Source organism: Haplochromis burtoni, unplaced genomic scaffold (assembly GCF_018398535.1).
Source record: "Haplochromis burtoni strain Fernald_Lab_line unplaced genomic scaffold, NCSU_Asbu1 Contig_2, whole genome shotgun sequence".
NCBI classification, from domain to species: Eukaryota; Metazoa; Chordata; class Actinopteri; order Cichliformes; family Cichlidae; genus Haplochromis; species Haplochromis burtoni.
The window spans coordinates 4,590,646-4,617,421 of NW_024582363.1; the positions used below are offsets into that span (position 1 = coordinate 4,590,646).

Below are 26,776 nucleotides of genomic sequence, written 5' to 3' on the forward strand. Positions count from 1 at the left end.
AGTTTCTACACAACTACACCTTGCTGTCACGTAGAGCTGGGCGATAGAACGATAACGATATGTATCGCGATATAACTTTTACTCGATAGAGAAATTAAGCTATCGCCATAGACCTCGCCGCTCTTGTCCTCCAAAAAATATAAATAAAAATAAAAATCAAATATTTGTGTCGACACGGGTAGTACAGTACGTCCCCAGACACAAACCAGTCGCACATCCTTACATCTGCAAAGAAGAGTGCCCTCTGTGCCTGTTTCATCTTGAAGCGTTTGATCTTCTGCTGAATCCTCTTGTCCTTCTCCAGCTGCTGTTCTGTGGCCCACTCACAGTGTAGGTAGGAGCTGACACACACACACACACACACACACACAAGATCAGTAAGGTAAGGGACTCTTGCAATCACCTAAACAGCATCTGGGGGAATTGCTGAGGCCAGCAGGTGTGATCACAGATTGCAGATGTGGTCACAGTCTCCACTGGCATGCTGTTCTCAGTCATATTTGTTTAGAAATATTAAAGTGTTTTCACATTCATATTTCCATCTTCGTTATCATTTGGCTGTGAAATGATGGATGCGATCTGGCTGATGACAGATTATCTGCCACACACAAAAAAAAATTCTGGGAAGCTGAGTATGACACTTAAATCTTAATTTCCAAAACATTAAAACTGATAATTTGGTGTGTGAACACGCTAGAATTTGTATTCTTCTTTATTAACAGAAAAAACAGTATTCATAACATTGAGGACACGACAATACTAAAAGTTGTCCCATGCATCCCTGTGATGTATTGATGTTTGAAAAGTTGAAAGTTCGTAATTACATCCTCTAGCTTTCATGTTGCCTCTGTCTCTATAGATATATCTATAGACAAAAACATATATGCCACTAACCACCCAGAAACTACACATTAATAACTTACTAGTTTTTGTATTTTACAAAAAACTCTTCCACCTCAATGACCACTCCTGGAGAGACCTAAAGAAAAAGAATGCAAAAACATAATAATGAGAAGCAATGCTTTCATTTAGTTTTAGTGCTATAATAAGGGGGAAAACATAAAACGATACAACTCAATACATAGCCCCAAAAATCTATCAAGCTAAAAATTTGCAAGAGAAGCTTTTATCACAACTGTGCAATGGTTAAAAAATAAGGCAAAACAACAAATTAAATATTTACCTCCTTCTTAGCAATACGAGAAGACATGATTTTGTCAACAACAGCAGCATCCTCTTCACTGGGATTCTCCTAGAGAGAACATGATATGGTTAATGTCAACTGATAAATTCATAACAGTCACCCCAGAGCATTAAGTTGCATAAATGTCTTCATAATATGATAACAAAAACAAACACCAGATGCTCTCTTACGCTTTACACATCATAAATCCCTTTGTCAAATTTGTGATTCTGCATTACATAAAAAAAAACCCAGAACTGAAGAAAACGGGTTTAGACAACAGAAATTAGAGGACAACTAATTTTATTTTTAAGCATTAAAATGTTCTTGTGGCCCTTTCTAACTTCTGTGCTGTTGCATCTAAATCATAAAAAAAAAAGGACAGTGAATATTATCCTTCTTCTTTTTAAAAGCCTTACTGCAGGGGTCCTGGTTTGTACGTCACAGTGTGTTGTTGAAAAGAACAGGCTATTCAGCAGAGCAAGCAGTCCTATTGTTTTTTGTTTCGTTTTGTTTTTTTACTGAGTGTGTTTGTGTTCTTTTATGGTACAAAAATAAGATCTTTCCAACAATGTTTATGTGCATTATTTCCACAAACAATTCTATTTCTTTTCAAGTCAAAACTCTTAATACATGTGAAAAAGAGAGACAAGACCAAAGTGGAGAGGTTTGGTCATAGAGCAAAGCACCATGGTTGACAAAAATCAAGCAGCATATCAGCACAAACACCTCATACCAACTGTTAAGAGCAAGTTGGAGGGACGATTATTTGGGCTTGTTTTAAGGCCACAGGACATGAGCACCATGCAGTCACCAAGTCGACCACAAACTCCCCTGTATACCAAAGTATTCTAGAGCCAAATGTTAGACCATCTGCCCGACAGTTAAAATCTTGGTCTAAAATGGGTCATTGGACCATGATCCCAAACACACCAGCAACTTTACAATAGAGTAACTGGAAAAGAACCAAGTTGTTGCAGTTGCTCAGTACAGACTTTAACCCAATTCAAATACTGTGGCGGGACCTTAAGATAGCTGTGCATAAACAAATTCCCACAAACCTGATAAAACCATGCAGAAAATAAGTTACTTCAAGTTATTGCTGCTAAAGATGGTTCTACCAGCTAGTCAATCATAGGGTGTACTGTATCTTTTTCACAAATGCAACATTCACTGATTCCAGTTAATACACTGAAGCTGTATTTTCCCATTTATGTTATAACTGAAACAACTGAAATTAAACGTGTTTCCCACAGAGTTATATGCAGAATTACTTACTACAAATAGCTGAAGAGCGGGTTCCCTGGATGCTGCAGTATTGGTTTTCTTGGCTTTGACAATAACCTTGACTTCTTCATCTGACAACCTGGTCTCCAGCTCTTCAGCATACTTCTTCCTCTTCACCTGTCGATTAGACCGCCTCTTCTAAAAAATTATAAGATATAAGCCAAAAAAAGGAGTAAGAAGCACATTTACACAAAAGACAAAACAAAGTAATCTCAAATACTTCATTAATCAATTTTGAAACTGCAAAATAAAATTGGTAATTAATGACTGCTTCACATGAAAATTTCCCATATGGCTCTAAGACTGAAGATTTGATCATGACTGAGCAGATGTTTTCTAACAGAATCTTGAGCATGCACTCATTTCATTCTTAACTAGTGTGCCTGTTACAAACCAAAGCAACAATGTAACTACTTCACATAGGTCGCCAAAGCAAGGTAATAAACTTGGCTAAAGAAAACACAAAGAAAAAAAACGCTATATGATCAGGTTCATGATTGACGTATTATCAAGGCTCAGAGTGTCCTAGGGCTGTTCGATATAACGATATATATCGGACGACGATATAAAAACGTCTATTGTTTCATTTTATGCTATCGTTTGTTTCGTGGTGTCGCAAAATAAACTGTTTACGGCAATATTTATTCATTGTTTTGATGGTCACTGTAGTGACTATATTAATTACTTAAAATTCTCTCTTTCTCTTATATTTTATATAACCACACTATGGACGGACAAGCGCCTGTTTTTATGCGTTGTGGTTAGCAACAACAACGGTAACAGCATCGCGTGTCCGCTTGTTTATGTCCCACATAAACCTTTCACAATAAAGCTCAAGATCCTGTTGAGACTTTTCAAAATAAACTGAATCACGTGAAAGAGCAGATTATTTACGGATGAAAATTTAAAAAAAAGAGCCGCCAGGTGCTAAAAAAATAAACCTTAGACTCAAACGTTAGAACGCCGTGTAATAAATACAAAGAAAACGGCGGCCTTTACAACTTATGTGTAAAAATGTATAGTTTCATGCATCGGTTAAAACACTCGACTCCAGCTACATGACGTGCAGCTGGAAACACTTCCCGCAAGTCGAGCTGCCCGAGATTCACAGAATTTACAGAAAATGTTAAATTTTTGTGATTTATATCGTTATCGGGACGATAGAATTCTTATATCAGGATATGAGATTTTGGTCATATCGTACAGCCCTAGAGTGTCCCATTGCTTAGTTAAGGCAAATTACACATGCATTTACGCTTAGTGTGATTTAAACTGACAGCAACAAAATCTACAAACTATTTTAAAGTTGTGACTAATGAGCATGCTTTTACTCATATAAATCCCTGCCAGTACTTCCAACATTTTATTATTAGAATTTAGAATAAGATTAGAAAAGCATTAGGCTAACAATCAGGTCTACTGTCAAATATATTTTCTTTAATATTCTATGATCACAGATGTTATCCTTCTTCTTGCTGGTTGAAAACACAAATGGCAAAAGCTAGGGCTGTGCGATATGACCAAAATCTCATATCCCGATATAAAACATCTATCGTCCTGATAACGATATAAATCACAAACATTTAACATTTTCTGTAAACTCTGTGAATCTCGGGTAGCTGAAGTTTTTCCAGCTGGGTGTCGTGTACCTGGAGTCGAGTGTTTTAACTGATGCATGAAACTATACATTTTTAGACATAGGTTGTAACAGCCGCCGTTTTCTTTGTGAGTATTTATTACACAGCGTGCTGCGGGGGAAAGCCTGTTCTAACGTTTGAGTCTAAGGTTTATTTTTTAGCACCTGAAGGCTCTTTTTTGCTTCTCATCCATAAATACTCTGCATACTTTTTCATGTGATTCAGTTTATTTTGAAAAGTCTCAACAGGATCTTGAGCTTTATTGTGAAAGGTTTACGTGGAAAATAAACAAGCGGACACGCGATGATTTTACCGTCGTTGTTGCCAATGACAGCACATAAAAACAGGCGCTTGTCCATCCGTAGTGTGGTTATATTAAATAAAAGAGAAAGAGAGAATTTTAAGAAATTAATATAGTCACTACAGTGACCATCAAAACGATGAAAAAATATTGCCATAAATAGTTTATTTTGCGACACCACGAAGCGTAAAATGAAACAATAGATGTTTTTATATCGTCATCCGATATACATCGTTATATCGAACAGCCCTAGCAAAAGCACTTAACATTTATACATTTCCCTGTTCAAAATGATAATATAGAGTTTTCCATTGTGCAGGCCATTGCCCAACATAACCTATTACTGGCCTTACGTTACTAAAACCAAGTCAAAGTCCAGAAAAATAGCCTTAAAATCAGAAAAAAAGTGCTCTAAAACCCAGCTTCTTTCTATTCCTTCCTGTCAAGCCTTTATAATTATCATATGCGTGGGCAGCTGCATCCTGCATCAATACACGAGCCCCTCCTAATGATAATATGTAGTTAATTAGGAATAAATGCCACTGAGCCACAGTTAATTAGGTGTGCAGCACAGTATTCCCGTGGAGATATACCCTCACATTCACAAACCCAAACTGACCAGAAGCTGGAGACTCAAACCTGCCGCATGCCACAACAATAGGAGCGAGCCCCTGAGGAGATCATGCTCCTGTTCCAGCCGGCGGCCAAGCTACTTCAACCTCTTCCACAAGATCATCATAAATGAGTCATCCACCGACTATTTTAATTAAGTCCTGGGGTGCCACTTAGCGGGCGTAATTATATCATACAACACACTGTAGTTAGTGGGGTGTCATCCCCAGTCATTCATTCATGTCACTCATAACCATTTGGATATCTGTCAGAATCTACTAGTGAGAAAAGCTCCACACAGACCAGAAGTGTGTTTTAAATGCTAAAGGGTAAACTCAGGTGACACCTAGTTCAATTTGCCATTCTATCATTGATGCTCTGACCTAGATAAAAACCTCTGCTGTCAGTTTTCTCAATCATCAACACAGATGAGAATGTGTACTTGAGATAGCCACCCACTGTATGACCTCCATATGAACCAGAGAGTGGAGCCTTCCAGGATCAGACTAAAGCTGTTAAGTCTTCTACAATGCTCAGCAGGAGTGTGAACAGCCAGGCCGAGGACACCACTTAAGTTTTATCAGAAAGCTAACAGAAAAAGAGTCTCGTATTTCTCGTCTGCTCTCAATAACACCTGCACAAAATCTGAATAAAGTGGGGAAATAACACAGTCAAAAATATAGAAACGTTCCAACTTAAAATTCTAGTGTTGTCTCATATGTAAGGTTCATAGTTTGGTTTGATAAACGGCAATGAAATGCACTAATTTCTCCCAGTCTCATTAGAGCCCCTGTTCCTTGTTGGCTTGTACTGTGCATGTATGTCTGCATAAGTTTGTGTATACTTTATACTGGAACTCACAGAGTCATCATCCTTCAAAGTGTGTTGAGGGGGAGGGTCATCATCCGACTCCTCTGAAGACTCGGGCTTTCGCCTTTTCTTCTTTCCAATCTTGATGACAATTTTCCTAAGAGAGAGAAAAAGACCCCATGAAAACAATAAAAACATGTACCAAATATACAATTTTTACTCTGCTTTAGGCATATTTTAGCTGGACAAATGCCCTAATGGTACAATCCAGAGGCTTCTGATTAGTGTTTTCTGCCTTTTCGTGCTTGATTCGACACTGTAAAATTAATCTACATTTATTTTCAAAACATTGTTAAAAATCTTGTTTATCTCACAAATGTGTCCATGTCTAGAGTTCTTAAATATGAAATGATAAAAAAAAATATCTACCCAATAAACTTGTTCAAGTGTATGAAGTCCTGCTAAACATTCTACAAGCTGTTTATCAAGTATAAATATTCTACATGGGCAATTTGGCTTGTTCATTGTTTTTGACAATTCTGCACTTGCATAAACTTTAGGGAGTATATTAATGCAAAGTGAATACATTTTTAAGAGCTCATCACAGAAAGCAAAAACACCTCAAAAGAACTGACATTTATTTCAGAAGAAACAGGGTTATTTTGAACTAAATCTAAAGTGAGACATTTTAACAGCTTTTAAGTGGGTGGATAAGGAACCACTTCTAACAAAAAGGCTATCATTAATGGCTTCTAAGAGAAGGATGGCAAGACAACCAAAACTATTGGGCCCCTTGCAAACATATACATTGAAAAAGAAAAGCATTTGCTGCACTGTACTCCAAAAGGAATAAATGCAGTTTTTATGTCAAACTCCAACATACATATAACAACAGCAGTGGAACGATTGTAGAGAATGGCTGCACGTATTAACATGCTCACAATGGACGCTGCCTCAGTTTATACAGAGAGGAATTCGGTGCTTTACTAAAGCTCCTCCTTAAATGGAAGATTCACACCAACGTCATTCGATCCTAATTTGGTAAATATTTTTTTCCTCTTTAAAATACCATTCCTAGTTTGTGGGTGATGAAACTCTTACCTTGGTCTAATATACATTTATAGATCCAGAGCTCCAGATATCTTCAGCATCTCAGCAAATATCACTAAACTGCAGAATGACTATATGCAAGCTTTTAATTTTTTGCCAGCATTTCATATTCGAATCCCCTCTCCTCTCTTTCAGTCACATATCATTTCTGTGACCTTGTTCCATATATTCTCTAACCACATATGCAGACACTTCTCCACATGCATAATCTCTTGCTAGCCGCAAGTGGTAAATCTTTGGCTTGGTGTGATATTGATAGGAAATATATATCTTCTTCCCTATAAGCTTTCAAACATGTTAAGAGTGTGAGAGGAAAAATATGTGCAACTAGGACAGCAAAGAAACAAACTGTCAAGATAGCAACTTCAATATTTAAAGCCACTAATTTTGTTGTTTCCGATTTATCATTTCATTCCGATTTAAGACTTCTTTAAAAGTCTTATCTTCGTATATATTTGCAAGTGTGCTTAAATATCATTATAACCCAATTTTTTTTCATAGTTAAAATAAAGTAAAATCAAACAAAATAAAATTCCTCGAAAACATATTTTTGACACTTTTTCACACATTTCACTTTTAATGTCAAAAAATTAATCATCTGAAGCTTATCTACATGGAAAAATACTTGAAGCAACATAGAATTAGTGGTCTGATAGACTAGATACATTTCAGGTGATACAAACACTCATCCACATACCCATTATAATATCTGACTGTGTAAGGTAGAAAATAACAGACTTCCAGCAACACTGAAGAGCTGTCCCCTCAGCTGGCATCCCTGTCCCTGTCCCTGCCCCTCCACCCTTCTCTGGATGATATTACATCTCACAAATCCTCTTGACAATGACACTTTATGGTTGCCATGCAACATGCCCTTGGGAGTGTATTTGGCTATGTGGGTGTTAAATCTTCCTCATGACATCACTTCCTGTGAAAACAACACCAGTACATGGTTACTAACACTACGAATGGCTAAGATATATGCCAAGTCAGAGTGACACAGTGGAAGAAAAAAGAAAGTTTCCAGCTCTGACGCCAAGAAAAGAAGACAAAAACCAAAATGAAACAACACAAAAACAATACTGATAATAATGATAATAAAGTAGCTAAATGGGACTGAACACAATGTTTATCGTTGACTAAATAAAAGCTGGCTGTGATATGGGTCTTGCTGAATAGCAGTGTCACATCACCATTTAGCAGCTCGGCAACTAACAGCACATAACAGGGCTAAAGCATCTCTCTGACCCCCATATGGGAAAACTTGAACTGTGAAGCAAGATACTTGAGGACTGTAGAAACATCAATTGAGCCAGAAAGTGAAGACAGAAAATACGGATGCCGGTGTGATACATTTGTATCGACATCTGCTGCATGTGTGCATGGCATTTACGAGAGTCACGTGATTTACATAGATGCCATCATAATGAAAAATAGATTCTACACTTGCACACACAAAAAACAAAACCCACATCTTAGTGATGGTAACATCCTGTTCCACCGCTTATGTGGCTGATACACAGGACCACCCAAAGATTTACTAACATCAATACTAATGCGCATTCTCCCTTTGACTGGATAGCCTTCCCACAAGCTGAAATATGGTAACTCAAATGACAGGGAATAAACTCAGACTTTGAAGTCAACCCCTTACTGACAAAAAGTGGTACAAAAGCAGACTCTTCTGGGTAGTAGTTAGTTCTCCCTGATGCAAAGAACTTTAAAAGATCAGCATGAAAACCACTGAATTACAAAAATTCTATTCATTCTCCTAAGTATTCAAAATGCCTAACAGCCTGACCAGGCAAAGAGACAGCTGTAAAAAGAGTTTTGTTTTTTTTATATTGAAGGAAAATGCCAAATTTATGAGAAAGTGAACACAAGAAGAAACTGTCTGCAACAAAGTCTCTGTGGCATGTGTTAAACAAATAATTATCTTATAATACCAACAGTCAACTCTATATTGATGCAATTTCCCATGTTGAATTTTATCAATCGGGTCAAAACCATTTCAAATTATTAAATTTGTTCTCACTGATGTTTCCCAATCTTGAGCAAAACAAATGACCTTCAGACCAACCCTCCGAAACATTATTCGATGAATAGTTTGTCCATTAAAACTAACTGATATCAGAAGGTGACTTCATAACTTTGGCAACCATGTCATGTTTCTTGACATGTGATAACCATGGTTGCAGAGGACACCACTTCTACTCATTTTTGTTTCCTATATTTGTACTTTATGGTGCATTTCCGCCCAGAGTTGCTGGGTGGAAATGTTTGTTCCTGATAAAGATTCCAAATGTTACAAGGCCATGTTCAAGACATAATCCTACATCTTTAATTTGACTACAGTTGTCCCTGATCTGACATTACTCTGTATCACTGATGATAGGCTATCACAAGCTTTTTCCTGAGAGTAATAATCTAGTTGCTCGGCTTTCTTGGCTGCTTTTCCCCCATTGTGCCAAATAACCCCATCCCTTGTCCCCCAGTGTTGTCCTGTCCTACTTGGCATGCCGCCAGTGAGAGTGCATGAGTGAGGGTTTGATTTTAATAGAATCAAGATCTGATGGTGCTTTGCCAGCCAAAACTGCAATGAGGCATTTCAGCATGTCGGAGGAACAGTATTCACCTATTAGATAGCCTACCTCAGAAAATTATGATTTTGAGTGAACGAATTATACTCAAAAATGCCGTTAAGTATGCTGCGTGTTTGTGTGCGTTTCTTATCCTGAGGGGCTTATTGACACAGCAGTGCAGGTCGTTCTCAGGAAATCCCCCTTCTTATGAATGGAAGGCTATAATCTCAGTACCACATAGCAAACAACTGGAAACAGTAGCAGCAGCAGCTCTATCAAGCACCCTCTAAAACACAAATACTATATCAGCGCAGAGCACATGGCCTCATGGGATTTCTGCTTTATACAGCAAACATATTTTTTTTTAAATTAAAAATGGGTAGTAGCCTCTCTCTCTTCCACACAGACACACGCGCACACGCGCACACACATAAGAACATCTGAGTTTGCATTAAGACATGCACAGACCCCCAGAATGTTTATATATCACATGCCTGCACATGTGAACACGCACAAAAATGCACCCTGCAAGGGATTAACTAGGAAAACAATAAAAAAAAAAAAAACAGCTTTAGCTTTCCCTAATGAAAAAAGTGAGGGAGAAGAGATTAGACAGCTAGCAGGCAAGCATTGAAATATGAACAGCTATACGCTGCAGCACATACACTAGACTTAAACCTCCATTTTCTATCATGTAATTGATCTCACAAGCACCATTTTGTTTGATATTTTCCTACTACCCTGCTGCTTTGTAGTATCAGCATATTTATAACATGCCTGCTCACAGGAAGCATTGGATGCACAGCTTTGAGCATGCTGATTGAACCAAATTTATATTAGGAAAAAAAAATGTAAAGAGGAGGGGGAGGGTGGAACAAAAAGAGCAGCACGCTGCTTTCATCTGATAATTATTTGAGGGTATTTTTCAGCAGGTAGGCTGCACAGAAAAGCACATTCCAGCCTACAGAGAGCCGTGATCGGTCAAGCCTATCCAGTAAAATAACCACCTCCTCTCCTTAGAGTAGATAATGTTGGTTAATATTTAAATTTATACAATTCTGGCTGAAAAGCGAAAAGAAAAATCTATCAGTGCCCTAGTCCTGTTTATTAAGATTAGGTGTATTTACACAATATTAAAAACAGGATATGCAGGTCCTATGGTGACCCTGAAAAAGGCATCCTGTCCACAACATCTTTTAGGGTCAGTCCATCATGTCACGCTGAAAGCAAGTAAAGCTTTTATAATTAAAGATGAACTATTTTACAATGATGGGTTAACTCACTAATCTGTTTTACTATTATGGTCTGTCATTTCCAAAGCATACCACAAGCAATTTTATGTATGATTTTATGGTATGATATATCTTTGAGGCACAAATACGTGCTTAAGTAACGCCCTTTTGATTAAAACAAAAACAAAAAAACGCCACAAACGAGTGAATCTGAAGATTCAACATAAACACCTGTAGTACTAACAGTTGAAATGATTCCCCAGGGTTATCGCACCTTATAGCAGCAAAGCATAAGAGCTTCCATGATGATGTGTCTGATTTGCCTAAATGCTGTGGGATCTAATGGTCTATGTTTAAGCTTTGATAAATATTCAGCAGTCATAGTGATTAAAGTCAATTTAATTATTAAGACGGTTATAAACCAAGTTGAAGATTAGTCTCTATAATTCCCCAATAGCTGATTTTAATGTACCACATCTTGTTTTCCCAAAGTAGGACATCAGTTAGGACTTTAGTGCTGGAAAATTCTTGTTGGGCTATAGTTTCATTAAAAATCCCCAGATAAGAAGAGTCATTTGATACTGAAGCATATTAGCCAAGACAAAGATAACAAATATGTAACATTTGTTCTCCGGTTTGATTTTTCTTGGATATCTGTCATGTCCACCTGTCACAGCGGCTGTTGCACCCATATTTTAATCGGCTGCATTAATTTATTTATTCTCATCAGACAGGCAGATTTTCCATATGATTGTATGACCCCCCAATTTGCTTTCCAAGCATCTGGTGAGCAAACTATCCAAGTAATCCAGAGGACACTTATTAGGCATTAAACAGAATTGATTCTCCGAGAAACATAGGTAGTGATGACAGTATAGTGGTCTCAGAGAAATAGAGCCTTAAGTATACCGACAATTAGGGTAATGGTCTTATCGTGGGATCCAATTCCCTGCTTAAAGAACAGTCAGACGATGCGATGGAAGAGTGAGCACATACTCAAACAGCACCAAATACACACAACCTCCAGCTTTCTGAACACAGCCAAGCACACACCCTCAACAGAGCAGAGCCTGAATTAATGACTTTAGCGGAAGGTTAGTACCTCTGCAGTTGGTATACATTAATATTTTATGTGGAGATCCTTGGTGGTGCATGCATATAAACAGGACTCTCTCCACTATGAATACAGAAAAGACGCTTCGTGTTATAGTCTCAATCACCGCAGTCCTCATCACAAGTGCAACAGATCTACCCCTCCCTGTACATATATAAACATATTCCAACTGCATCTGTGTGGAGCAAAAATAGAAACTGAATCTTCTTCACAAAAAAAGAAAGAACTAGTAAACAGACTATGCATTATACAACATATCTATAATTAATTGTGTACTCTTGAATGTATGCAAATGTGTGTAGAATTGGGCTTTTATTGCCAGACCAAGAGTCAACCTGGGCAAGAGGCCAAGGCACAGTCAGAAATACAGCCATTCATAGCCTTAATGCAAGAACACTATTATGGATAGGCCCTGTGAAGTAGTTCTACAAGTCCATAGTCAAAATGTACAATGCAAAAATGAAAATAAACACTGTAACTGTTACAACAGTGCCAGTCACTTCAGTCTTTTATAGCTGGTATGTTTGTTTTGTTAGCCTGGAAAGTTTTCTCCTTTCTGTCTTTCATCAACAAGTAGTCACTCCCTGTGCATTTGCAATAATACATTTACTTCATTACTGTTTAGAAAAAAAAAGTGGGTGTTGAAAATGGTATTTATGACAAAATCAGGCCATCCAGTGCTCAGTACAATGGGTTTTAGTTTTTATGTTTATGATTAGAGTGCTGTGAGACTGTGGCGGATCATGTTTTGACTTCGTGATTCAAGGTCTACACCTGCCTGTCTCAGTTAAACTGGACTTGCTGGATTTAGGTGAATGCACATTCTATTCCTGTAAGTGTCTTTGTTTATATCAACATGGCCATCAAGAGTCACAGTTATTTTGGTTTTTGAGTCTTCAAGCAGCATCATTAAGTGGAGCTCTTGAAAAAGATCCGCTCCAATTTGTCTGTTCTTTATTTGCTAATTAGCAAAGTAAAAGCTCCATTAGCCTCAAGATTTTCTTAGCTATGAATCTTCACACCTCAGAGGAAACATTCACACACTCCTACAAACCTCTTGTCATATACAGACAGCTATACGTCACTGCCATGTTCGCACCAAAGTCTTTTGCATTTTAACAGCTTAACATATTTAAGAGCAATTTTAATAGCTTAAATAGCTTAAATCACAAAATATGATTAATTAAGGCATAGTAATGTCATGTAATGTTTAGCAAAATATAAAGCAAAGCAGTCAAACTAATTTGAAATGTCGTGCACTTTATAAATTTCTCAGTATGGTCATTCTAGTCAGATGACCGGTCCATCATCTGACCTGAATAGACTTCATTTTTCAAAATGGCTGGAATACATGAAGAAATGGGTGCTATAAAATGTGGTCTATATCACTGACTGTATTTTGGTCTGACTGTTTTTTTGTTTTTTAAAACAACATTTACCCCAGGTATGGTTGCTTGGGTTACTTAGCTCATTAGCTTATAACAACAATGACTGTTATCTGTGACACATTTAAATGACAGACTGCAAACACACGGTTAGCTGTCCTTTAAAGCCATCAAGTCTTAGACTGCACTTGATTACATACTGATGGTTTTAAGAACTGTCTCAACGGATGCAAGGTGGTTAGAAGAGTAAAAGATCTGGGTGTGCACTCTCTAACCAATATGAGTGAAGCTTCCTGATCTTAAAAGTCAAAGATAAATAACAAGTTCAAACAACGCTTTCATTTTAAGATCACACCTGAGCTTGTTCAAAAATTCAATCACATCCACAAACCTCATGGAGCTCATCATGGAGCTGAGACATGACTTAATGTGAACACCAACAGACACCTACCTCCAACTAAACCTGAAAGTGTAGGCAGACTGTATCACAATGACTGATGCCTCCATCATCTCAGTGTTCTCCCAAACATTAGCACTTCCACAACTTTGTCATTATCACACACAGGACATGTGAAATTCATTATGTGCTACAGATTTTCTCCCTCAGCATACCTCATCTAATTATTAACCAAGGCCGCAGCCAACCAGATATTCAGTTTGACCATTTCCAGCCACTCTCACGCTAGGTTTCAAATGTGGGTGCTGCTTTAAAACCAATAGTGATTTTTTTTTCTAGCTGTACAATGTGATATTTTTAAACATTCCCCCATTCCTTCAGTTCCCTGCCTCTGCATTCACATCTGCACCAGCTGATATCTTAACAGGCTGCGCTGGGTGTGGCTTAGAGCTACATACTGCTTATAGCAGTTAAAAACGGGGGGATGGGAGACAGATTAAGGTATCTTTACATCAGCACTACTCACAAAAACATACTAAGAAGCACTGTCCTGCATGTAAATGGAGTCTTTGTGTGCTCCTCCGATGTCTATGCTGATGACTGAGCCTGGTTTATTGTTATGGCGTGCAGTAAAGTCTGTTGAACTTTGAGCTTCCATCTTGGCAACCACAGGCAGAAAATAAATGTAAAAAATGTACCAATAAAAATCAACCGATACACAAGAACCTAAAATCAGTCAAATGCTGCTGCTTTATTGATGCAAATAGCAAGAAGGAATTACCTTAAGTCAGAAAAAGACAAAGTACATGTATAGTGACATTAATTCAAGTTTAAACTTACTGATCTGTGACTTGGGAACTTGAAAAAAAAATATTTTTTTCCCCCTATTGAAAATTGCTCTTTTTAAACTGGCTCTTGAATCAAACATTTAGAACAATCATCGTAAATATGTAATAGTTTCAAACTCTAAACCATCCCTTTAAATTCCTAAGCTTCAGTGGGAACTGTTAGAAAAGTGGATGTGGATGAAGTGAAGTGAAGAGCCTCAACATAAACGTGACTTTTACTGAACGCAAGCTATGTGTTAAACCATTTTCCAGTAGTGACAAAATAGTGATCAATAATGTTAACATGTTTTTCACTACATAATCTATAGAAAATACAATAGCTGACATAAGCTTTCTAATATGTAAGATTTGGTCCTGTAACTTTTCATTTTATATGAATCTCTGTCTCAATGTACTGTTTATCCTATTTACATATTAAAGTGGTGTATATTATTGCTATACAATTTTTTAAAAATCCTAATTTGAATTCTGAAACGCTGAAGCTACGATTTCTTTGTCTTTTGTATATTAAGTATAATGACAGATAGTTAATCAGTGGCACATGTTACTTACGCATACGGGCTCATGAAATGCCGCTGTTACTAAAGCATGAGTTGAGTTAAAAGAAATGAGATCAAAGCGATGCTTAGTGGATTATTTTTTGCCAAAGCAACAGCGCACTGCAGCAGTTTATAGCTGAGCATTAATGGTTGTGACTACATACCCGATCTTGGCCTTCTGCTTGGGCTTGGAGGAGGGTACAATACAAGCTTTCCTGCAGGCCTTCTCCTTGGACCGTGCCTTCCCATTTCCTTTGTGCTCATGATCACGGTGGGCTTTGTACTGCGAAGAAGAGCTGGGGAAGCTCTCTGGGCTCATAACCCTTGGGATGTTTTTCTCCCCTCTTTGCCGAGCCTTTGCAATAGCCTCTGATATTATCCTATTTGCCTTCTCCTGCTTGTCCTGTGGAGTTGAATCCATCTGATGATGCGTCCTCCGTGGAACCCTTTTCTCTGATGAGGAGCTGGATGAAGATGAAGAGGAAGATGAAGAGGATGATGACGAGGATGAGCTGCTCTTCATTGGGGGACTGAGGACCCGTATCTGGCTTCCGGGACCATTAGCGTTCTTTCGAGGCTATGGTCAAAGAGAAAAATAAACAGAAACATAGTGAGCATGGTACTGTAAAAGGTGTGTGATGTCATCTAGCCTTCGAAACAAAAAGCTGCACCTTAGAAAAATCTAGTGATGCAAAGATCTTTAAAAAGAAAAAGCTTAATAACAAAACAAATGTCCAAATACTAGCTTCAAAACGCTGACTCACAAAAAATAAATAAAAAATGCAAAACAGGAAAAAACCCCAAAAAAAAACAACAACATCAGCCTTAATTTACATAATGCATATAACAGATTACAAAGCCAATGAGGTACAATGTGGATGTACTGATACAGCCTGCAGCCATTTACAGGTTATGTATTTCTACTTATATAGGTGTGTTGTCACTAGGTTTGGTAACAAACAATTTAAAAAAAAAAAAAAAAAAGGAAAAAAAGATATTGTTCAAAACATCTTCCTGTTTTGTAACACCATAAGCATTTATTAAAAAAACAAAACAAAACAAGCCATTAATACCACTGCTTGTATTTATAGCTGCATTCAGCATGTGGATCCACTATAGTCACACAGCTCAGCTAACACAATCGAATTATTGTTTCCTTCATAGAATATCGTGGAAGCACAGTGCGATGCCATTTTACTGTACAGTAAGCAGCTGAATGTAATAAATATGAAACAAGGTCTAAAACAAGGAAGAAACTAAATGTTAAAATCCAGCCTTCTATGAATTCGCAACATACTAGGGTGCATTCGTGTGACGAATGAAAATATCACTCATTCAGAAAAACAGAACCTTCTCAAGGCTGTGTGAAGCACTCCGGCAGCAGAGCTTGTTGCTGTCCCCATCTCAAAAGCTGGGGGTGGGGGGTGGACCTGCCATGCTCTGCATGATGCTCACTTTAACTCTACTCTACTAGTAGACACTGAGCTTGATGAAAGGCCAATGTTTCCTCCAAGAATTCATTTAGATCAAGGGCAGACAACCCTCTGTCTGAACTCTGAAACCATGTGACATCAAAAGTCAACTGAAATTCTTTTGGCTCAAGTAAGCTTTTCAAACGGAGGGTTAAACACTGGTTCAATGTACCAGGTCACAGTGAGCCTCGCAGACATAAATAATCTAGCCTGCCTGATACATGATAATATGTGCATAATAGATGGCGTGACTGCGGTTATGACTACACAAGCACCCTGTGGTGGGCTTTAAGCCCAGCAGAGAGGGAACCCATAAATGGATGACCTAATCTAAAAATGTGTTGCGTATGCCTACATGGCCCAGGCGCGGCTGGTTGCTTTTTTTCCACACTGCTAGCTAAATAAAGAGAATTAGCTTGAACCTCACTGACAAAGTGGGGGAGGGAACTGAATAACTAGCAATTCATTTGGAAGAAGTGGGGAGAAAAAAAATACACACATACACACAAAAGCTGCATTATGATTTTCACGTGTGCCACGCTGCTGAGGCTATTAGGAGGAAATTTACCAGATCATGCTGGAATGTTCTCATTTAAGTTATTGGTGAAAAGAAAGAAAATAGAGAGAGAGAGAGAGACAGAGGGAGGAGTAGAAAGTAATGTTTAAGAGCGGAAGAACATGAACGCACATGAAAGAGGTAGGAAAGAGGAAGACTAAATATGAAAACAGGTTTCTATCAGAAAGGCAGCGCAAGGGAGAGAGAGAGAAAAGATAAAATGCACCAAAAGTGAGAGCACTGCAGCTGTGTAATACATCTATAAATAACTGAAATTACAGCCTGCCAGCACTGCAGTGATTTCAATCTCTCTAGCAGCACGCAGTCCCATGAAAACGGCAGGGACTATTACAGCTAATGAAAAGGTAGAGTAAGCTCCATTTGGGCCGGACACCTTTCCCTCGCTCCCACCCTCTCATTTCCACATGTAGTGAGGTCTCTGGTGACTGACAGGCTCAACTCATAGAGGGCACAAACACACACGCGCACACGCACACACACACACACACACACCATACACTGTACATAAACTACAGAACAGGGCAGCAGAATTCAACTGAGAATGAAAAGTGATGTATGATTGGACAGTGGGGATGGGGAAAATACTGTACATCCAGTAAACCATACTAAGGTCCAGCACAGCAAAGCAAATGAATATAGAGGGAAAGGGGAAAAAAGCAGCAATGAGTTCAAGATGGCGGCAGTGCAGCATGAGCCAGTAGCAGAGGAGGTTGTTCAGTTCCTGCCGGCCCCTCCTCCTCCCCCTTGTCCCTCCTCCCTCCCAGCTCTCAGCACAGCTCACTTACCCTTCCTCTTGGCCTCTTCACTGTAGACATGGTGTTTTTTTTCCCTTCCTCTTTCCTCCCCCTCTCCAACCGGCTAACAAAAGCCTTGCCCTTTCGCTGGGTTTCTTCTCTCTCCGTTGCTCACTCACACTTTCTGTTACAAACACACTCACTCTCTCCTTTTCGTTTGTCTCTCACTCTTCCTTGAGCCGTGTGTCCCCCCCTCCCCTCCCTCACTCCTCGTTTGCCTCCCCTCCTCCTTCCCGGTCAGCTCTTCTCCTCGGGCAGTGCAAGAGCGCCGGATCTGTTCGTCTCCTCCTCCCCCAGCAGGCAGGGCTCAAGAGGAGCGCATGGGAGCTCACTCTCTCTCCTCTCTCTCTCCCACTCGCTCTTTCTCTCTCACCCTCGCCTGTCTCTTCACAGGGTGATGGGGGAGCAGCGCTGTTGGCGGTAGAGGAGGTGCGTGGCAGTCCAGGAAGCTCTCATTCTGCTGCTGTGTGCTGCTTTACTGTCGTCCGGCTTCACCCAAGTCTCCCTCACTCACTCTGTGTGTGTGTGTGTGTGTCAGAGTTGCCTTCCTCTCTCCTCCCCTCTCATTGATTCCTCTTTTTGCCTGCCTTTCGTGAGTGCACTCAGTGCCTCTCTGAGCCTTCACCCTCTTGTTTCTTGTTCTTTCTTGCTCTTCCCGCTTAGCCGTTTCTCTTTTTGTGCCTCTCCTCGTCTTCTTCACCAGCTGGGATAAGGTAGGTTACTCCTTTTATTACACACAAAAGCCTTTTTTGTGTTATCTTGCTCGCTTGTTTGGCTGATTGTTTTTTCCTCCTTTCTCCCCCACTTATCTTTTTCCTTGTTCTCCCTCGCTGCCCTCCCCTCTCCTTGGCTCGGGCGTGTGTGGCGAGCTCGAGACTCTGGCAGGCAGAGCGGCGGAAAATGAAAGCACAAAGCAGCAAAATGCATCAGCATGAATATTAGAGATGTCGTTAAAACCCAGACTCGTTTTTCTCTCCCTCTCTCTCTCTCTCTCTTACTCACTCTCTCTCTCTCTCTTTGTAAGGAAGTAGGCCAGCAGATGGTGCTAGCAGTTATTACATTAACTTTCACAACTTAACCCCCAAAGTACTGGATTTCTCCCACGCCACAGATTGTCAACATCGTAGCTTTTCACTTCCTCATATTGGTTACTGATAGTGATATGTTGATTTATAAATAGAACAGCAGATTCCAAGAGAGACAGAAGAACAAACAGAAAAACAAATTTCCAAAGGCTAAAAATAAATTTCTCATACAAACAGAGTATAACAGATTTCAACTTCCTAATTAAATTGGCACACACAGCCTACACTGTCTCCAGCAGTGAATTCAAACACTTTTACCGGGTCAAAGCCAGGTCACCCTGCTACGAGTCTTGGGGGAGGGGTGACCAAGAGTGGAAGCTGGGATGTGTCCAAGACATGGAGCTCTTCCTGTGAACCACAAACTCTTTGAGCTAGAAGGCCTTTCAGGGAACTCCTGACAGCACAATGTAGGGTCCATGTGCACAGCCTGGCACATGGTATTGGGAATTATTTAGACACAGGCTGGCTTGACGCCAGGTACAATACCCCCCAACGACTGGGTTAGGCCTGAGCTACTGACGGACGCCATCAGCTGTTTTTAGTCTGTGTTTACTGTGCAAAACAATGTAAACCAATATCCTTCCCACACAACACAAAGTCAATTTCAAATGCAGCTGCACACAACACAGTTTGTTGTCTGTCCAGTTCAATTCAAGGAAGGACACACTTTTCATGCCGTTTCTAAAAAAAAAAAGTTATTCTAATGGCCAAATCTAAGACACCAAGAAACTAAAGGACTAAATGGTTGCATTCATGGGATGAATAATTACCACAATTCAAAACACGAACAGCTTTTGAAACACATGCCATCTGACCGGTCAGGGTGACACAAGCTGCATGGCGGTTGTGAAGACATTAGTAAATAAAACGCAGAGTAAGACATTATCCTAGGAAGCAAGGAGTCAGACTTCCAGGCAGGAACACATCCCATATAGTGTTACTTTATATATAACTTATTATATTATTAAATGCCGATCCTCCTCACATGGGTTGTGAGTTTATGGTGTGAAATGTGTGGGGTAGTGTGTTGAGGTTACAATACAATATGGCTTTACACTCCATGTTGTACACATATTCTAACAGCCTTATTCAAAATCTGTATGTGTGTAAATGGGGGTGTTGTTATAGCAGTGGCTTTAGAAATTCTCACACCATCTCCCTCTGGTTTGCTCTTAAAGCTCTATATTGTCTTTTCTACAGAGATCACAGCCATGTGTGCACAGCAATATTCCTTTCTAAGTGTTTGCAGCAGCGTGCCTTGTATCAACCTGCCAAGTCAGGCCTTGGAGTTTGGACTTTAAAGCAGACCACATGCTTGCTGCGAGCAGAGCAACAGCATTTTCTCCAAGCGAAACAAATCTATGGTCAGATAATGTCCACCAGGCTACACTCCCCAAGGATTACTCGACAACACACACTCACACTCACATTGTAATGAGTTCACAGTCACATATTGCATAGTCATATATTCAATCCGCCCTAGACAAACATAAAAATAACTAAAAATACAGTCTCCTCACAGTCTTCATTAAACTGCAACAGTGAAAACATAAAAAAAACTTTGTCATTCATTACTTTAACTGCCACAGGTTTACACAAGTATGCAATTTTGTACATCCCACAATGGTTTATCTTCAGGAAAAAAACATCAAGTATTTGAAGAATAAAATAACCTGGTACAAGCCTCCAGAGAGTCGGAATAATGCCTCATTTAAAACCAGATTCAGTAACTATGTTGCTTTTAATGAAACATTTTTGCTGCATGGTAAATGTTTTTTCTACCCGGACTAGATTTTAAAAAAATGAAGGGGAAAAACAAAACAAAACAAAAAAAAAGTATAGCAGTCAACAACGTACACATGCTTCAACGGTCACATGGCATGAAGCCACAGCTCCTTGGCAACTAGACAGTTAATATGCAAACAAGCCTGGCAGCTCTGTACAAGGGGAGTGGCTTCGTTTTAGGACAGATGAGGGAGGGGAAAGGAAGAGGGGAGGGAAGTAGAGAAGGGGAGGGGAGTAGCAGAGCTGGTAAAAGGAAGCGGGTGGAAAAAAAAAATGTGTGTGCGCATAGAGAAGCAGCGTGGCTGCAGAGGCACAGGTGTCTGTCGCTGAACACTCCATTACTTCCTCATCAAAGGGTCTGTATTAGTGCGCTACTGCTCTCATTTCTTGCCTGAACCACCATGAGAGTCTCCACCAACTCACCATTAAGAAAATGGAGAGCTCAGAGCTAGCAATGCACTGGCTGTAAATGACAAGATGGCTAGCACCCACGAGGCTCTAGAGCCAAAAGCCAGCTGTTACTCTCAAATCCCAAAAATTAATTCCTTATCCAGCTCAAATGCACTGACACCAAGTGTCAGTGACAACACTGTGCGGGATGAAAAAAAAGGCTGCACTGGAATAGACAATGCACACACTTCACATTTTTAAATGTTATTTAAGAATTAAATTTGAACAGGTGATTGATAAAACACTACTTCTTTCATATAATGAGGTTTTCACTGGTGAATAAGTTTACTGCCGTGTTCTCAAGCTAAAAATAAAATACACACAAAATCAAGGACAGCTATTCTGTAGCGGAGACTCAACTGTGTGATTTTGTTTTGTCTTCAGTGACCAATGCTAGATCCAATCTATCCTTGCCATGATTCTGAATTAGACATGCTATGATGAAAATGGATGGTGTCCTGTTTAACCATTTTTCTTTTTAGCCAAAAAAAGAAAGAAAGTTTAAACAGGCCTCAACAATATAATGATTTATGCATTTCTTGGAAAACAAAGCCAGCCTTCAAAATTTAATGAGAATCAATTCACAATATTCTATTATATCTATCTACTATTTTCATTTCATTTTGTAGCACAGAAGTAGATAGTCCACTTAAGTTGCAAGTGAATGAACACATAAAATCACCTGTAGTGAATTTACCAAATAGTTACCTGCCTTCTTGTGCTAAACGTATGGTCCTGTGATTTGTCCATTTGCGCATCTATTTGTTTATGGAGAGCCTAAGAGTTTTCCAACAATGCAAACGTACACTTGTGCAGTCCTCCAAAATCCCAACTGCTGGATATGGATGACATGCATTGCATTTAACAGAACAAGTAAGGGAGTGATAGTGGCATTTAACCGGAATGGAAAAAGCACCCCCCCCCCAATAAAACTCCAAAGTTAAAGAAATAAAAGTATGAAAGTAGAAACCTAGTTGCAGTGGATTCATTTTGTTGCTTTAAAACACTGTTTCATTTCAGCTCGTTGTATGTTTATAACTTCGCTTTTCTCCGTGGCTGGCTGATGGACCAACAATAGCACAAGCAAGAGTAGCCCACAGACCGGTTTTACCACATACTTCTGATGCTGCCCCTATCTAATGATTTCTACAGGTAGATGGGCAGTTTGTAGCTGCCCACAGACATCTAACACACTGCCAATGCACTACAATCACATGTGCACAATGAAACATGACATGGACCTTTTAACTAGGGAGCTCACAGAGTAAAGACCACTTGATGACTGCTTGAGCTGAACCTGTTATTTGTGTTCTTACCTCCACCTCAGTCTGGAAAAATTCTGGATGACCATGACTGTTTAATTTCAGCCAGGTTGTATGTTTTGAAAGGAGATGGGCAGGTTATTCATTCACCTTCCAAACAGGTGTTCTAGTTTAGAATAACAGAAATTGTTTTGCAAATATTTAAACTTAAAAAACAAACAAAAACAAAACATTGATACCAATGAAAGAGGTTTTGGCTTTCTCAAAAAGAAAAAACAAAACAAAAAAACACCAGAACTGCTATTTTTCACAAGGACTTTCTAAGCTGGGTTTAATATACTTAAGATCAAAATGTATTTTTCTTTTTCATATGGTGAAATTTAAGAGGGAAATTGAGAGACCTCACTTGAGTCGCTGCCTGAACTATGTGCCAGTTGTTCTTATATTCTGAGTCACTCCCTAAACATTTAAACCAGGAAGAAGCCAGCTTTGAATATTTTTAATAAACTTTAAATTAGACATAGCGTTTCTGTCTTCTGCAAGTGTGAAATGTGTTAAACTATCAAAATGCTTGTAATGTAGGTGTTTTTAAAAAGGTGATGCTGCAGCTAGAAATAACAATTGGTCACATGGGAGTTGTTCAGGCCACTTTCATCTTACTATTAGTTCAAAACATTTTGTATAATACAGATAATTATAATGCTGCATCCACTGGCTTAACCATTCAATAAACCCAACACACCCAAAAGAAGTGAATGAGCATGAAAACTGTACTAGCCTAAGGAGAAACAACACTGTCAGTACACTATGCATTGTGTGTGCACATGTATGCATCTGTGAAGATAATTATAGATAACGTGCAAGTAAACCAGGATCTCAAAGCCGAAAAGGACGTTTTCTTTCCTCCATCCTTTAACAAACAAACATTCTCCAACAGACTGCATGATCTTTACATCAGGGTTATTTCAGTACAAATACAACACTAAATGTACTGGATACAGTTAACTAACTAATAGGTCCAGCAAATTGAAGGACAGGCTTTATAAATGTAATCATGCTACACTCCTTAGAAGCGCAACAACAGATCCAACAGGCTTTCATAAAGAAAGACCATATATCCTTGTGTTTGTGCAATGCACTATTTGACTTCTTCCTTTATTTAAACAAGTTTAGCGCTGAAAGACATTCTTAATTCCAACAAAAAGCCTTTTGGGCGCAGATGGGATATAGGTATAGTATGCTGGATGTAATCATCTAGCTATGTCAGTTTTAAACACTAGGGGGTGACTGTGAGGAGACAAAGCAGGAATGTGAGGTATAGAGAAAAGATGTCTACAGCCACCTTATGTGATTCACATCCAAGTATGAGTCCAGAGTAAATGTCAGGCCTTTGTCTAAATTCCACTAATAAAGCAAAAGAGAAAAAAAAGAGGAAATTGATTTTACATTAAACAGTATTGTTTTTAACTCCTGAAGTACTATCACAAACGGGTAAATATTTGAAACTGTTTCTCTCTTTGACTTACTACCCACTTAACCAAATAAAACGGAAGCACTGTCTGCCCCGCAGCAGTGTTTCTAAAGTTACTAATTAAACTAAAGCCATGTGAATAGCAATAACGTCTTTCATTATGCTGATGACTAGATTTAAAATCATATTTTGTTAATTAACATACTGAGGAAAATAAACTCAGGCCTCTGTTTTGTGTTTGCTTTGCTTATGATGCTAATTTTCCCAGTGATTCCAAAAAAATAACATTTTTTTAAAAATTAACAGCCATGACGTGGGTTTTGGACTTGGTCAGAATACATAGTATGGTCTCGTCTGGGCTCTTTGACAACCAGGGCCAATGACTGAGAAGAGAGAGAGCAATTCTAAGCAGGACATTTGCCCCTCTTGCATCTTTAAGTGTCAGCTCAGAGGGCAGACACTCAGTGAGATTTAAGATGATATTTCAAGGACTAGCACTGCTTGCATGCACGAATGAGTAGGAGTCAAAATGAAAGCAAGAGACCATCCATCCAGAGAGGGACAACTCTCACAATTAGTAGCTGACAAACACACTTTACATACCAGCAGTGCAACTAAGGAGCCTCACTTCTGAGTACTGGTTAATATAATTAGTATACTTTATTCTTGACATTCAAAACAAATCTGTGTATGTCTTATCGCACATAAACACCCCCACACACTCGGTCTTATCTTTGTGGAAGTGCTATCTATTTGTATATCACTTTCAAACAGAGGAGAGGACCCTATCCTAGACAGAATATAAAACACAAAGTCAATGTGACAACACCAGTTAGTGAAGTCCTGTCATGAAGGGTCAGTTTTGACTATTGCCATCTTGTTGCTTTGAAACTGGACTTTTCAAGCAAGAAGTGTAACTGACTAAGAAACTGACGGACGGTGCATCATAATTTATATGAACTTTCTCAGTCTTGCTACCCCCTATTTATACATCACAGTTTAAGTGTAGGGAGAGTTTGGAAACTCATCTATTCCCTACAAAAAATTAGTTTTTATGTTGAATCAAAAAAGCTATTTGAGCTACTTGTATTGTAATATTTTTGATTCACATGCATTCTCCCAAATATATTTCTGTAGAGGGTCTACTGTTAGTCTCAAATGCAAGTAAATTCTTATGCTGCCCAAGATAACTAGCATTGCCTCCCTGCTGTATTTTCCAATCCACATCAGCCTCTTTACTTCACTTTAATGTGGAAAAAAAAACCCTACTAACAAGGGATGACATTTTTCAAGGTAAACTCATAACTCTTATTGGTGGTAACTCCATCACTGATCACCACAGCTGGCCAATCAACACTGTTTTTCCCTTCAACTCTGATAAATCCTGAGCTCTGCACTCTTTAAAAACATCTGTAGCCATGGCATTGATTCATCATTAGAACAAAATTAGAGAATGCAGGAGGACCTCTTTGTCTGTTATCTTGATTTAAATTAAAGCTTAATGTAAAAGTCTGTTTGCAGAGATACTCAGTTATTTCCCCCCTACCTCACTGGGCGTGTTTGCAAATGAAAGACTCCAAAGTGTGGTGCCTTTTGAAGAAGGGAGGAGAGACAGACAAGCTATTTAATACTCATAGCAACAGAATGAACGGAATAAGTTAGAACTTTAAGCATAAAGAAAAAAAAAAAGAAGCAGCAGCAAATTCAATGACTTAAGAGTTTTAACTTTGTAGGTGATATCCACAAATGTACGCCCACTAATTACGGTAGGCTCGTTATGATCATTCAACACCATATATGCACAAATGTCTCCTGCTGGTATAGCCTTACATGTCAGGCTGGAATTAGAAAATAAATCCAATTTTGTCTCTTTATTTTGCTAGCAGTCGAGCTAGTTGGATAGCTTTGCTCTGTGTTTGAGCCACACAGTACACAAACATGGAGACTGGACAGTGCCACCTTTGCATGACTTGTCCCAGCACAAGTGGTTTCACTTACTGGCAATCTCACAGGAGGGCAACAAGACCGATTCAGAAGATTGCCCAACCCTACCATATTCATACAGTGGAGACTTGTCAATCACAATGTAGGCCCACTCTAAAGGATACCCTGCGTTACTGTACTTTTTCACTATCAACTGAAATTATAAAGTAATAAACATAACAATAATAGATCAACTGAGCAGTAGGGTGGTTTCCATTTTCATTTGTAAACTCCTACTTCTACAAATGGACATCCAGATGAGTTACCTGGTCATGAGAAAGAATGCATGTTAAAGGAATCAGTGTGTCTGTCCTTTATATTGATTGATTAATTGATTGATCATACTTTATTAATCCCGAGGGAAATGGTAAATGGTTATGGAGTCCATGGTCCATTCTCAGGGCTATGTGCTCATTCTAAAGTCAAATTTCATGGGACTTTGTTCATGCTGGAAGACTCCACTAAGGCAGAAACAATTTAATATGGGGACCAATCTGAATTGCTTTCTTAAAAATTGTGAAATGGGACATTTGCCTTGGTGGAGGATGTGCTTTGAAAGTGCCCTTCTAGAGGTTTTTTGAGTTAGTGTGTGCTGTGGTTGTTCTGAGTAATGATGTGGTGCTCTCTGAATCAGAGATGGCACAGCAGGTCAGACACCAGGCAGTGAAGTGGAACTGAACTGTGCAAAACAAGCAAGCCGGATGATGCCATTCATTAATGGGAACATCGGTGCAAACTGAAGAGTGGAGCCGAGAGGAGGTCCCTTAGGATGCAACAGAGAGAGAGAGAGAGAGAGAGAGAGAGAGAGAGAGAGAGAGAGAGAGAGAGAGAGAGAGAGAGAGAGAGAGAGAGAGAGAGAG

At 39.1% G+C, this 26,776-nt stretch overlaps 1 protein-coding gene and 1 long non-coding RNA gene across 8 annotated transcripts in view; one reads left to right on the plus strand and one right to left on the minus strand.

Annotated features, from left to right (window-relative positions):
• Positions 1 to 26,776, minus strand: part of chd9 (chromodomain helicase DNA binding protein 9) — a 70,036-nt gene that overhangs the window by 25,035 nt on the left and 18,225 nt on the right. For 6 of the 7 annotated variants that reach the window (XM_005912964.3, XM_005912962.3, XM_005912963.3 and 3 more), the window contains 6 exons: positions 15,202 to 15,614; positions 5,882 to 5,987; positions 2,462 to 2,608; positions 1,184 to 1,252; positions 924 to 979; positions 224 to 341 (listed from right to left, as the gene is read on the minus strand). In XM_005912964.3, the coding sequence (XP_005913026.1) occupies positions 224 to 341; positions 924 to 979; positions 1,184 to 1,252; positions 2,462 to 2,608; positions 5,882 to 5,987; positions 15,202 to 15,614 (909 nt within the window). Of the gene's footprint in view, positions 1 to 223; positions 342 to 923; positions 980 to 1,183; positions 1,253 to 2,461; positions 2,609 to 5,881; positions 5,988 to 15,201; positions 15,615 to 17,871; positions 18,007 to 26,776 lie in introns of those variants that run through there. The other variant, XM_005912966.3, reaches the window with a different exon arrangement.
• LOC121814116 overlaps positions 18,463 to 26,776 on the plus strand; it is a 12,764-nt gene continuing 4,450 nt past the window's right edge. Inside the window, exon 1 of the long non-coding RNA XR_006054094.1 lies at positions 18,463 to 18,593. This is a non-coding gene — a long non-coding RNA (uncharacterized LOC121814116). The remainder of the gene's footprint in view (positions 18,594 to 26,776) is intronic.